Source organism: Nansenia antarctica (assembly GCF_963989245.1).
Source record: "Nansenia antarctica genome assembly, chromosome: 7".
In the NCBI taxonomy this organism is placed as follows: Eukaryota; Metazoa; Chordata; class Actinopteri; order Argentiniformes; family Microstomatidae; genus Nansenia; species Nansenia antarctica.
This window is the reverse complement of record NC_137677.1, coordinates 45,113,006-45,127,462: the sequence shown is the minus strand read 5'-3', so window position 1 is coordinate 45,127,462 and position 14,457 is coordinate 45,113,006. Positions and strand designations below refer to the sequence as shown.

At 42.1% G+C, this 14,457-nt stretch overlaps 1 protein-coding gene across 1 annotated transcript in view; it reads left to right on the top strand.

Moving 5' to 3' along the window:
• The window catches only part of LOC308162643 (low-density lipoprotein receptor-related protein 1B-like), a gene marked incomplete at both ends in the record, with an annotated part of 148,352 nt that overhangs the window by 80,815 nt on the left and 53,080 nt on the right, over positions 1–14,457 (top strand). Inside the window, 12 exons of the mRNA XM_080536787.1 lie at positions 230–364; positions 594–723; positions 1,274–1,400; positions 1,939–2,090; positions 3,195–3,319; positions 3,607–3,978; positions 6,355–6,544; positions 8,169–8,373; positions 10,577–10,769; positions 11,826–11,951; positions 12,362–12,490; positions 12,727–12,846. Coding sequence (XP_080392913.1) covers positions 230–364; positions 594–723; positions 1,274–1,400; positions 1,939–2,090; positions 3,195–3,319; positions 3,607–3,978; positions 6,355–6,544; positions 8,169–8,373; positions 10,577–10,769; positions 11,826–11,951; positions 12,362–12,490; positions 12,727–12,846 — 2,004 coding nt within the window. The remainder of the gene's footprint in view (positions 1–229; positions 365–593; positions 724–1,273; positions 1,401–1,938; positions 2,091–3,194; positions 3,320–3,606; positions 3,979–6,354; positions 6,545–8,168; positions 8,374–10,576; positions 10,770–11,825; positions 11,952–12,361; positions 12,491–12,726; positions 12,847–14,457) is intronic.

Sequence of the window (14,457 nt, the reverse complement as noted above, 5' to 3'; positions counted from 1 at the left end):
GTAACCATTCCGGCATAACTCTACATGTCAACAATGAAATGAGGTCTCTTGAATGTGTGGATCTGCTAACAATCATGCTTTATATTCCCATTGAGTGAAATGGCCCATGCTGAAATAAAAAACAGTTTCATGAACTGTTTTGTTTGTGGGTATGCAGTACATATGATTTGTGGCTACACATTTAGCATTGTATTTGATGTTGTTGTGAAATATATCCTCTGTTTCACAGGAAATGACACTATCTACTGGACAGACATGGGCTTGAACAGAATCTCCAGAGCCAAGAGGGATCAAACCTGGAGGGAAGACATCATTACTACTGGCATCAGTCGGGTCGAGGGCATCGCAGTTGACTGGATAGCTGGTCAGTGTGGTTTGCTGTGAAATGTAGCCAACATGTTCTGACTTTATGTGTTCCTCAGTGTTCCTCTGTGGATATGGCCATATGTTGGCCAACATTACAAAATTATCTCTGGAGTATTAGTGTGCCAAAAATAATTAAATGTGGTTTTACTTACGCTATTTTGTTTGTGTTATGATGTCTGATACTGTATATGTCATGTGTTGTTTACATCTTTGGCCTCCTTCCACAGGTAACCTGTACTGGACAGACCATGGTTTGAATCTCATTGAAATCGCCCGTCTCAGTGGTGCATACCGCTCTGTGGTCATCTCTGAAGGACTTGATCAACCCAGAGCCATCGCTGTCCATCCACAGAAAGGGTCTGTCTGTGTATCAATGATGAAAGAATGCATTTTGTATCATGAATGGGATAATAATCAGGGGGAAAAAAAGGGGGGATAATGGACAGAATATTAGGAGGCCTAGTTTGATCTGTAGGAGTTGAGATGATTCAGCTACCTCTGTCATGATGTTCGTAGGTAATCTGGAATGACCTGCTGTGTCAGTCCAGAAATAGAGCATATGATAGACAGAGGGTGGCTGATATTATTAAGCTTGCCAGGGCTAAGATGTCCTGCAGTGAGATTGTTGTAATGGTTGACCCATTTGGAGACTCCTGCAGGCATAAAGAAGGTATGATTAATTTAATTCAATTATTCAGACTGTCAATCATACTGTGTGTGCGTGTGTGTGTGTGTGTGTGTGTGTGCGTGTGCGTGTGCGTGTGCGTGTGCGTGTGTGTGTGTGTGTGTGTGTGTGTGTGTGTGTGTGTGTGGTTATGTATATATACTGTATAGAAATGTTGTACTCCTGTCTAAGTAGTTGAATGTAAACATTGCTTTTGGCACTGTGCTTCTCTCTCCTGAGCAGGTATCTGTTCTGGACCGAGTGGGGTCAGAACCCCTGTATAGGGCGAGCGCGTCTGGACGGCTCTGATCAGGTCACACTGGTCAACTCTGGAATTGCCTGGCCCAACGGGATCTCCATAGACTACGAGGTGCAGACACCTGACCCCTCTTCCCTTCTATCCTCTTATTATATAGCTGTTCCTCGGGGTGCCGCTAGCCGCTGTGCAAACTTCATACCCCCCCCCCTCTATGAATATTATTTTACACTCTGTGTTGTTGACACATGATTTTGTTGACCTCATGAGCTATATCTTTGAATGGAATTTGCAGCATGTAACACAGACTGTTGTGCTGATGTTTACCACGCTTTGCTCAAAATGTGTACTACAAGGAAGGCTATGATATGTGGGACAAACCATTTTTCTGGATTGGATACACAGGTTTTTAAATGTTGGTTTTAACACTAGCTCCATACTGAGTATAGCTTATGTTTGGAGCATTAAAATAGTTGTATACCCTCGACCCAAGATTGAGGATTATTCCCAGACCTGGACCTGGACCTGTACAATCCCCCCCCCCCCCGCCCCCATTTACGGTGCCCCTGGCTGTTCTCATACTCCTTTTGTGGATAAAATGTACCCAATAAGAGGATAGACCGGTGATGTGCATTTTTAAATTACCTTCCAGGAAAATAGATTATACTGGTGTGACGCCCGCACAGACAAGATAGAGAGGATCAACCTTGAGACCGGTGAGAGTCGTGAGATTGTACTGTCAGCGGCCAACGTAGACCTGTTCTCTGTGGCTGTGTTCGGGGCTTACATCTACTGGTCTGACAGGTAATTTATTATTTCCTTAAATGTACATGCAGTGGCCCACAAAGTCTGCAGCACTAACCTGGTATTAACCCTTGCCTCTGTGGGATTCATATGTAAATGCTGCTAGTAAGCCTCAATGTCATTACCAAGGATGGATCCTTCACATTTTGTCCAGCCAGTTGTTTTGTGGATTTTAATGACTGTGTGTAAGGTGCCATTATTAGCTTTTTGCATTACTTTTTATTATTAAAAAAAATGGAAGTGCCCTACAGTATGTAATCAAAATAACACTGAGGAATTGGAAATAACAACACCTAAGAACGGGTTAAGAATAAAAACACAAAATGATTCCCAACTGTACACAGGTGTTCACATGACCAACTAACACAAGTTAACATTGCGTTATATCTGACTCCAAAATATGTCATGGTTAATAATGATTGATAATGCTTTGCTCATCCCTGTGTGAGACACTCAATCCTATCGGACCCTAGATCCACCAAGAATACCCAGGATGCTATTTTACCATGCCCTTAAGTTACAATTAATTGGATCGCAAGGAGTTTACGCTCAAGCCAATATCTGAAGCTGATGTCTCGACTCCACGTGTCGTTAACAATGCATGTGAATATTAGGCATTCGATAGGAGAACCTGGTCACCATTATGTTGTGCTATAATAGAACCTTTATCTAGTGCACAACATCACATTAATGCACATAGCAAGAATGAGAGTATCAACAAATAAACCAATTTAGCCGTTTTAAAGCAACATATGACTGTAAGTTTAACCATACGTTTAACATGTGTCAAGGACAACACAGGAGACTGGCGGCCATGGGCCTAACCCTGCTGTCTTTGTCTTTAAATATCATCCCCAACAACAGGACATGTGAGAGTCAGTAGGCCTGTACTATAGACAATAGCAAAGGAATTAGGGGTGAGGTGTGATTTCTTCAGGATGTCCGCCAGGCATGCTCATTCAACTGGAAATAGGTAAACACATTTAAATCAAAGCTGGCACCACCAAATCCGTCTACAACACCACTGATTACTTTTCTTTTCTTTGTTCTTTTATTTCACTTTTCTATCTACATTGTGTACCTCTCAATTCTGGTCTGCGACAGAGCACACTCCAATGGATCAATCCGGCGAGGCATCAAGAGTGACGCCACAGAGGCGGTGACTATAAGGAGTGGCCTGGGGGTCAACCTGAAGGATGTAACAGTCTTTAATAGAGGCCGGGAGAAAGGTGGATGTTTCAACATAATGGTCATATTGATTGTCAACACCATCAGCACTATATCACTTCATAGTACATATGTTGGTTAAATGAACTGAGAAATACTGTATCTACTTCACTATAAAAAGCTGAATGGTTCTAGGCAGAGCATGTTTTCTATATGGCTTTTATTAGCCACTATTATTGGTTTTATTAGCCACTTTCATTTTCAGTCACTGTTATTATCAGCCATAGCACTGTAGTAAAAGGCATTTCTAATTGAAGGTAAGAAACATGTTTTCCTCTATGCCACACAGGCACCAACCCATGTGCCAGGAGTAATGGGGGCTGTCAGCAGCTGTGCTTTCACCTGGGCAGCGGGCGCAGAACCTGTTCCTGTGCCCATGGCCACATGGCAGAGGATGGCTTTGCCTGCGAACGCTATGAGGGCTACCTGCTCTATTCTGAAAGGACCATAATGAAGAGCATCCACCTCTCGGACGAGAGTGACCTCAACTCACCCGTCCAGGCCTTCGAGAGGCCAGCGTACTTCAAGAACGTCATAGCCCTGGCCTTTGACTACCGCCAGAAGACCTCAGGGACAAATCGCATCTTTTTCAGCGATATTCATTTTGGAAATATCCAAATGATTAATGATGACTGGACAGGAAGATCTATCATAGCAGAAAGTAAGTGCATTTAAGAATGGCTTCTCCTCTACCCTCTGTCTTTGCTCTTGTTCTTTTGGTTGGAGATTTTGAGTTTGAATGAAACATATGTGTCTTTATTTTAAAGTGTCTAAATATAGCATAATAAATGCCAGAACAAATTAATGTGTGCTTTTGCTTATGTATTGTTCTGTTTCTTTGAGTGCTGTAATTTATCAGCCTTCATGCTGTCACACAGATTGCTAAGTCTAGGTATAGAGTGAAATAAGAGTATTTCTGCCTCTTAACATTCCTTTGTGAAAAGCCATTTGTAGAGAAAGTAAAGTGGCACAGCCATCCCTGATGTATTGTGGGGCTTCAATTCATACTACATCAAGTAAGAGCGTTAAAATGACCACCTCCATTCTTCCTCCACTAAATGGGACCAATTTAACTGTCAACTTGGATGGTTAGGTTTTTGGTCCTACTATTGATGGATGAAATTACCCTACTGTCATTTTCACCACATTTAGATCCAAATAGAAATAATTGGCCTGAAAAATATATTGATACATTGAGAATACCAAACAAAGGTGCTGTTTTTGGTAGGATTGAGTATATATTGTAGGTGTATCACAATGATACTCTTCTGTATTATCTAAGAATACAAAACCTGAATATGTGAAGATTAAAGAGCTTACTCAGAGTACTCATGGGAGCTTGCTGTAATATTTGCATCTAAGACAATCTAAGAATTTGAAGCATTTCTCTCAAACTTGACTGGAATACATAAACACAGAATGCAGACTAATGCATTATTTTTTAGACCTTTACAGAATGACAGTTCCTATTGATGGCAAGCAAGAGGGGCAGAACCATTTTATTCCGTCAGTAGCCCAGTCAATCTTGCCTTGATAAGGATGAGTGGAGGCAGATGAGCAGGGAAGGCCTCAGTTCTGCACGGTTAGCATCTTCTAAAGTCTCCTCTGAGATGAGAGCTCAACTCCCTTGCCCCCCCCCCTTCATACAGGGACACCAGTGGAATCCACTGATCCACGTCCCCTTCATGTTCTGATGTTGGAAAAAATGAGAGAAGGGGGAAGACAGCCTTCTGTTAGCTGTGACCAGAAAGCATTACCTCATTGGGAAGCGATGTTGATGTAATAACTCAGAAACATATTTTTTTTAATACGTATTTTTAAGACATGTATTGGTATTTATGTGTTCAATCTCCTCTTCAGCACCTCTGCATGTGATTGGCAGACCTAAGCCATTAACATAGGGCACCATAAATGACGAGTGATGCGGCACTAATACTATTTAGGCCTAATAATCTAATACTAATACTAATAATCCATTGCTTTTATAGCTTTACACATCTTACCTGTTCATAGTTGGGCTGCATTCCCACTCCTCTCTTCAGCTAAATGTCTAATTGAGCAACGGTCAAATCTATGTTCCCTTTGAAGGAGTCTCCACCCTCTATCGGCATCTAGTCCTGGAGATAAAAGCCAAGGCTCTCCTCTCCCTCCTCTCTCCAAAGTCAGTCTCTGCACCCTGTCATTGAAGAAGGGTGAAGATGTTAATCTTCCATATTTCCCTAATTAAGCTCCACATCCCCCATTAATTACTCCCTGGCCTCGCCAACCATTTCCGGCAAACCAAGCTGTCAGATGCCTTTTATTGCGAACAATTAATTAGCAATCGCCTGACTCGGATAGTGCCTTAAGTATTCGTCTTGTGTAGTTTATGGCTTTTAAAAGCACCGGATTCAGTCCATATCATCAGACTTGACCACATGTTAAGTATTAAGAGCAATTAAGCACTGCATCCATGCTGGGGTTGATCCTTGTAGAGTGGATTGAAGGGGGTGATATTTCAGCCAGGCAACTCAATAACACCTCAGTGCCCACTAGTTACCTTACCGGAATGTCTTTTTCATCAATTTAGATTGCTTCGTATTTATTTTTTTGCAAAGTGAGCTGTCTGATTCAACCATACTCTACATGTGAAACATCAGCTTTGTGTGATAAGAGTAGGGTCTCCCTCAACCCAACTAGATATACTGTACAGTAATATACATATCTATAACTATAAAATATGTCAACACAATAAGTAATCTTCCATTGACCTCCACTACGAGTACATTTTTGTAAAAAAACATGGTGGAGACCACTCTGCGCCCCACATTGCATACATTGGTATTCATGACTTTGAGTCTACTTGAGATTATGAGATTTATTTGAACTTGAATTGTTTACTGTGGGCTATATGTTTGATGTCAATGTCTTTTCACTGTATACAAGCCCTACCAGTACATTCAGATGCCATGCTAACATTTCTTGTTTGATACGCAGTATGTCTATGTATTTCCAATGAAGCAGTGGATGAACCTTTCTGCTCTGTCTGCTCCTTCAGATGTGGGTTCGGTGGAGGGGCTGGCATACCACCGTGCCTGGGACACTCTCTACTGGACCAGCTCCACCACGTCCACCATCAGCAGGCACACAGTGGACCAGAGCCGACCAGGAGCCTTCAAAAGGGAGGCTGTGGTCACCCTGTCAGAGGATGACCACCCTCATGTCCTCGCCTTGGATGAGTGTCAAAAGTCAGTAGTTCTCCATCATCTCCATCGTTATTCTTAACGGTTGTGATTCATTAGTTACTACGACAGATGAGGTTTTATGCCTGTGGCAACACTTGTACAATCAGCAGAATCAGATTTTTTATTGGATGGGTGCATTTCATTCCAGTACTCTGTACAGTATGCAGCCTTGCTTAGAATATACTGTGTAACTATCTGAAGACTAACTTCAACAAGCTCTGAAGAGTTTTCTGCAATAAGTAGGATTAAAACGAAACAAAAGAATTGTTACACAGCGAATATGCATTCAGTTCATTAGTTGTTGTAAAGAAGATTGTATTCACATGGTGCGCTGAGGGAGACATTTAATTGGTTCAGCACTTTCATTTGAAGAAAGTTGCAATTTTAGACAAATGTGTCTTTTCACAACAACATGCCAATGTCCTGTGACGTAGAAGGAAAAAAAAACATATTTCAAATGATGGTAATTACTTACAGTCCTTGCATCAAGGAAAAGTCTAAGAATAAATGATATTAACGGTGAGTGCTGGCCCAGGGGCTCACTAGCTGAATTAAACTCTTGACCTCAGCAGCTATCCTTAGTTGGTAATTTGGCACATTTTCAAGCAGAGGCCAGAATGAGGTCTGTTAATTAGAATGGAACCTGAGATGATTAATTAGCATTCCCTGACAGAACATTATAATTGGGTTCTTATTAACCCTCAAGTGTGGAACTCCAATATGTTTTTTTTATTATTATGTTTTAAGTACCGTAGAGAAGGAGGTAACAGAACCAAACCCTTGCTCGATTTTGCTCAACCTATACTTAAAACTTGAAAAGTGTCCACTCTTTTATCTCAGGAGCACAGCATTCTCCCATACCATCCCACCATACCTTCCACTTTGGTCAGGGTCTGCTGTAAGCTGTAATGCATTCACGTATTCTCCTCATTTAGCAAAACCTACTTACACAGATATAGATCTTTCATTTATTTACCCACCAAAGATTATCATTCTCCATCTTCTTAGTAGTCACCTCAAAGAAATATGAATACGCATTCCATCTAACATCCAACGATGCTAATCTGTTTTATCAAATGGGAAGTGAGCAGCAAAAACGGCTGCACCTTATCAGATATGAAGCTAATGCTTGGAGAAGGGGACACAACATGAGGAGCAGGTGACAGGTCATGAGGGCCACATGAGCTATGGGATCACAAGATAACAGAGTGACATGACTAGATAGACTGCAGGAAATTTAGAATGGCTATGAATAATTCTCACACCCATTAGTGTTTATTTTCCCCAACGAAAGAGAAGTTTGACAAGTAACAATTGCAGTCCTATTAAAGCCATCATACAGGACCCTGATTCAATTTCAGAGAACACATATTTGGTTTGTACTCCTCACATGAGGCGGTGTAAAGATGTCAGAGGGGGAGTGTACATAATACCGTATAGAGATATGGAATCTTGGCTACATCTGTTTGCAATGATGGTGGAAATTGCTTTTAAGACAAAAGATAACAGACTGTAAATGTAACGTACTGTTATTATCTTCCCACCTCTCAGTTGAGGGACCTTTAAACGGTTTCTCGTGTGTACAGTAGTTAATGTGAGCTTTGGAATGTTTGTGAAATTTTTCCAGCCTGATGTTCTGGACTAACTGGAATGAGCAGCGACCCAGCATCATGAGGTCCACTCTGGCAGGAAACAACATGAAGGTCATCGTGAGCACTGACATCCTTACACCCAACGGTCTTACCATCGACCACAAAGCAGAGAAGTTGTACTTCTCTGATGGAAGCCTGGGGAAGATCGAAAGGTGTGATTACGATGGCTCCTACAGATATGTGAGTATAATGGACATGTGAATTGTGGCTGTGGCATGGTAGTCTTGCTACTATGGTAGCATTATAGACCATTCAGTGTTGCATGTTGTCATAGCAATCCAACACTCATTCCAATAGTATTATCCTGCTTGTCATGCAAGAAATTGTTAGACAATTGTTGTTAGACTCATGATTGAATCTCACTCTCATTACTTCTAGTTGGACTACCATGTGCTTGACAAATTTACGGTCAGTGACTCTCAATAGAGGAGAAATGATGTTTGAATCCTGGTAGACACAAAGGCGATGATTCTGTGCTAGAATGTCAAACTGTTAGGCCCCCTTAAGCTTAGACTAATTTTCTGCCTGCCCACATTATCTCCCATGCCTATTGAGCTGACGGTGTTTCAACAATGGATAGCCTCTGTAATACCTCTCAGCATTCTTTCATATATCATATCAAAGACAGAGCCAATGGTTTACTTAATTATAGAAGTAATTTCCCTTCTAAAGCAAAGGAGCTCAGTGAGGGTCTCATTTTATTCGTGAGAGGTTGCATGCATAATGTATTTCATTCTGAAAATCCTAACTGGATATCTATCCCCCTGTATCCCCCTGCATGTCAGGGATTACATTACATCCTGGTTCCTCTTTGCTATGGATTTCAATTTGTGCTTGACACGACCTCTGTGACTCAGGACCTTGGCCCATTGCAATTAGTTACACATACGCTTGCTATGTGGGGTCGCATGTCTCAAAAAACCTCACCCCATCGGGTCTCACGCATGCCCCTGCGGAAGTCTACTCCTGCTAATGAAGGCTCACATGCAGAGCCCCCTGTGGGGGCCAGCCTGCACCGCCCCAATTAGAACATGAAAATTAAACAGAGGTAACTGATTATCAACAGAGCAGCAGGGAGCGACCCTAGGTGGAGTGAGAGTGGGGCTTCCTGCCAATGCAGGGAGCGTTATGGTCGTGGGGGTGGTAGTGCACGGTGTGCCGGGTCTCCTGGGGAATTGGCTCATCCACTGCGGGAGTGTCATTACGGGCTGTCAGAGAGAGGGAGAGCTGTGACATCCCCTCTGCTATGACAGAGATGAGATGAACAGAGCTCTGAAGGCCCACTCGCCCTCACACTCTGGTGTGGCATTTTAAGTGGAGAGCTATGTCATTAATAATGCCTAAACTCTCAGAGAGCCCAGTGGAGTGCGTGTTGGGGAAGGGTGTCAACATGTTCAGTGGTGAAAAGACCACTTTAGGTGGGAATATTCGGAATATAAATGTAGAGGCCTCATGTGCATGCTAAGCACGTGGCTAGCTACATGAGGGATGTACTGCATGCATGTGAAGTGAAATACATTTCAAGAATCTTGTCTGACTTTACACTTGGTTATGTGTGAGGTGAGGTGGGACCATGGATGCAAAAAATGTATGTACTCGTTAGTCGCTTTAAATATAAGTGTCAGGCATATATATATATATATATATATCATCTCTATTTACTCTATTTACTAGAACATGTATAGTAGAATTGTAGTAGAGTTTACAGATTGTGTACACTGCGCTGCTAATTAGTGTCTGTGTAAAACTACCGTCCCCAAATCTAATCTTTTGTCAATATGTTCCTTCAAAACCCACCTGGCAGTCTTGCATATCTCTCTTTCTCCCCCCCCCCCCCCCCCCCCTCTCTCTCTCTCATCCCTCCCTTACCCTATCGCCAGTTGTTGCTGTCACAAGCTGGGTTACTTTAATCAACACCTGTCCTATTAATCCCAGTATGGCAGCAGGGCTAATGTGATCATGGTTTCAACCATGTCCCACTAATGGCTGAGACTACATAGCTGCATGAAGCCCTGATGGCCCGAGCCTAAAGAATACCAAAAGGAGCCATGGATGGATTTCTGCATCCCTCACTATAACACTGTCTTTTACACGTCCAACATCTGGGTTAAACAGTGTGATGAATCAATGATGAATGTGATGCAATGAATGATCTCCCTTTTTCTTCTTTAATACTTTTTTATTGACAAACAAATACCAACATTACCACTGAATGACAATGACATCAAACATTCACACAGATACTGGTACAATGTAGTAAAGTACAGAGGATTAAGCTATGGCTTGACATTGGTCGATGACATAGTACAGATCACAGTCATCCATGGTCTTCTGGAGTTTGGCTTTAAGTCATATAACTGATTTGCTGTCCTATAAATTATAGGTCATTGTGAAGTCGGGCCCAGGAACCTTCTTTGGCTTGGCTATTTATGGGGACTTCATCTTCTGGTCAGACTGGGCCCGCAGGGCTGTGCTGCGATCCAACAAGTACACAGGTGGAGACACAAAGGTACTACGTGCGGACATTCCCCATCAGCCCATGGGAATTATCGCTGTGGCGAACGATACAAACAGCTGTGAGTATTCCCCCTGGAATAAGCTTATGAAGACAAACTGATGGATTGTTTTTGCTTTTGTATGTTTGTTTGTGCCAGCCAACTGTACTAGGTGTAGGTGTGTGCAAGGATACATTGTTCTCTCTAATAGAATGTCAAAGAGAAAAGTATATTTCATTGTGAATGGTGTCTGTTTTTCACTTCTGTTTTAAGTTGATTTGGTGGGGTCTATGTGAAGTTGTGTTGTCTCTTCACCTGATACGTTTCTACAACACTTGGAGGACTCATAGTAAAGTATCTACCAGGGCCCTTTTGATATGAGAGAAACAGTAGGAATGATAAATTAGGAGGGTCTTATTTAGCTATGAAGAAACTCTTAAGATGGGGATGTAATTAATAAGAAACTATCCCTGAGTCGGAGAGGAGGTCTCTGAAGTGTCGCATATGTAAAAACTAGGACATTGGGAAATGGGCTTTAGAGTGTCCCCACGGCTTGACGCACTAAGGCTGCTGAGAGGGACTTTTTCTTCTCATTTATTTCATCATTGCAAATGATTGCAGATACCACACTTGGACATGTCTTACTAGAACAAAGCGCAACAACCTGCAATGCATAAGGAAATGACAAAAAAAACGACCGTTTTTATCTTGACTGTTTTCACACCTTCATTAAACCTCCTTGTCTCTTCCTGAGCACTTCAGGAGCTCTTCCAGAGGCCCTGCTGAGTCATCCCTCACAAAGCTACTGATGCGTAAATGAGAGGCAGGGGGTTTGGAGAGGAAGGAGGGAGGGGGGTGAGGTAGTTGGACCGATGGTTCATTTGTCACGTATCTCTCTGCTTTATGTTCTCCCTCCCTCTTCATCTCCGCTTCTCTCTTCAACAAAGGGGATGAGACGAAACCACCATTGTCCATGTACCTGTCATCTACGGGGCTAATTCACGTCATGGGGTGGGAGGGAGGTGCGGGGGAGATGTTGGTTTCAGAATAAACACAATGTTAATTCAGGTTCATCTACGAAACAGACATTTCAACCCCACTGTCTGTATTTAACATCTCTGGCATTCTCTATTCCAGGTGAGTTGTCTCCATGCAGACTCATGAATGGCGGTTGTGGTGACCTCTGTCTTCTGACCCCAGATGGGAGGGTCAACTGTAGTTGTCGGGGAGAGCGTGTGTTATTGGATGATAACAGATGTGTGTGTAAGTCCCAAAGTGTCTCTTTGTTTCCTCCTGCACACTGAACATGTAATTACAATTTCACAGCTCTCAGAAAAACACGTTGTTAATTATCCTTTAGACCAACTGTCTAAATAAATTATTTCTTTTTTCTGAGTGAAAAATAGTGTAATTAGTTACAATAAGCTTTTGCACAAGTACAGTCTGGACATGGATATAATGTTTAGGCGGTTATGAGCCACACTCAATTAATGTTTCTTCTGTGGAGATATGCACTGTTTGTGGTTTCATCATCAAGGTCATAATGGGTTAAACTTAATGTTAGCAACGGCACAGTAACCACGGTAACGGCACAGTGGAAATGATGGTGTTTGTCAGTCATGGCTTGAGAATAATCTCGTGAGCTCATTATTAAACAAGTTCTAATTTTGTAGCTGAGAATTCATCCTGCAACATCCATACTGAGTTTGAATGTGGGAACGGAGAGTGCATTCACTACCAGTTAACATGTGACGGAGTAGCTCACTGCAAAGACAAGTCAGACGAGAAAATGCAATACTGTGGTAAGCAATCGATCAAATTATACCCTCAACATTTTTGCTCTTCCAAGTGAAGCCTGTATGAATAAAATGAATCACCCTCCACAATGTGAGGAAAATGTCTGTAAGGCTACAGGTTATCAATTTAGCTTTTGGAAGTACAGTACCAGTCAAAGGTTTGGTTGGTCACACTTGTGTGTGAAAAGTGTGTCCAAACTTTTGACAGGTACTGTATTTTTTTGTCTTCTCATTTCGCACAGACAACAGAAACTGCAGAAGGGGCTTCAGGGCATGCTACAACCAGCGTTGCGTGGCCAACAGTCGCTTCTGTGACGGGGTCGATGACTGTGGGGATAACTCGGATGAGGCCTTTTGTAACAGTGAGTATATGGACCGTTTGATCTCCCAGTCAATCCTGATGCCTCGGAGGGCAGGTCCAATTTCGATACAGTAATGCTGCGTGTTAGGCTACATGCTGTGCTAAGCCCATCTCTTTAATGAGCCTCACGATCACATGGGCCTTGAGACTCAGAGACGACTCCCGTGGGGAACACTCATTTGAAAGGGAGAGCATGCTGTATGCACAAAATGATTGCATTTTTCATAATTTTTAGAGGATTTGCTCAATTTCATGCATCTTGTACAAAGTAATGAATTATCATGCAAAGATAGGCTCATGTTTAATATTGCGATTCACAATGAATTGATGTTTCCCTTCCATTCTACTTTTTCTGTAATTTTGGGCTTGCACGTACAGTATTTGACTGCAAAAAGCCCAAAGGACAGCAAACCCTAGCAGTGTTTACCGGAGACCCACAGTCATTATTGTCAAGGCCCACACTACTCATTGTAGTGGGGCTGCACAATGTTATTGCACAATGAAGTCTGAAAATTGGCATTTTGGTGAAGGTACTATTTTGGGCAATACATTCTATTTTCTTAGTTCCTCCTAAAATCATTTCCCATGTGCCATGACATATGACATGTAGCTACCGTCGAGCTCCAGAGTGTGATGCGGCTAGCCTGTTTGTAAGCTTAGCGCCAAGAGTCAAATGTAAACCTCCAAAGCTTTTTGTTATTGGCTCATAGCTACTGTGCCCTGCCTAAGTAATGGAACAGTGAAGTATTGTTTTCTTATTTTGGCTCGACTCCAAAAGTGTGGATTTTAAGTCGAGCATTTTTGTTTACTATGATGTTGAAGTGGAGATTCTGGACACTTTCTGGAGACACTTTGTATGCATAGGGCTCCTGTTTTAGGGTACCAAAAAGTAATGGGCTTGACAGGTGTTTCTGGTAAGTCAGGTGTGTTCTGCAACTTTATTTGTGCAGACAAAAGAGAGCTGTCAATGTATTGATTCTAGGCTTGCTAAAATCAACAGTTGAGAACTTAATTAAAAAAGAAAGAAAGCACTGGTGAGCTCAATCGCAAACAGGCTGTAAGGCCAAGGAAGAGGAACGTTTGGAGAAGAAAGGATCTGCCCAAGATTTACAGCATACCACCTCATCTGTGAAATATGGTGCCTGGCGTGGGCCTTTTAATAAAGGTCAGAAGGCAGCACCAGGATTATCTTAATATTAATGTGAATCTTTTTCCCAGAATTAACATTTAAGGCAGAACAACCACTGCACATTACACTGACTGTAATGTGCCTCAAAGCATGCATGGTATATAATGCAGTGGCGGGCGGTGCATTTCACACCTAGGCCTTCAGTGATGTCCGACACATTCCTACCTGAATTATTCTACCTCTTAATACCATCGTTATGACGCCATGGCTCTAGAAACTAGACAGAAACACAGTATAACCGGGCGTTGCATCACCTTAACATAGTCAGACAAGTACAACAGAGTTATATTAATATTTCCGAAGCATTTTTAATCAATAAATCCGCATTTACAATGAAGAGTGTTAAACTAACATCTTTAAGATCGCTACATTACCCACGTCAGTCGTCTCGTCCACCATAATAGCGACAAAGGGTGCCTTTTT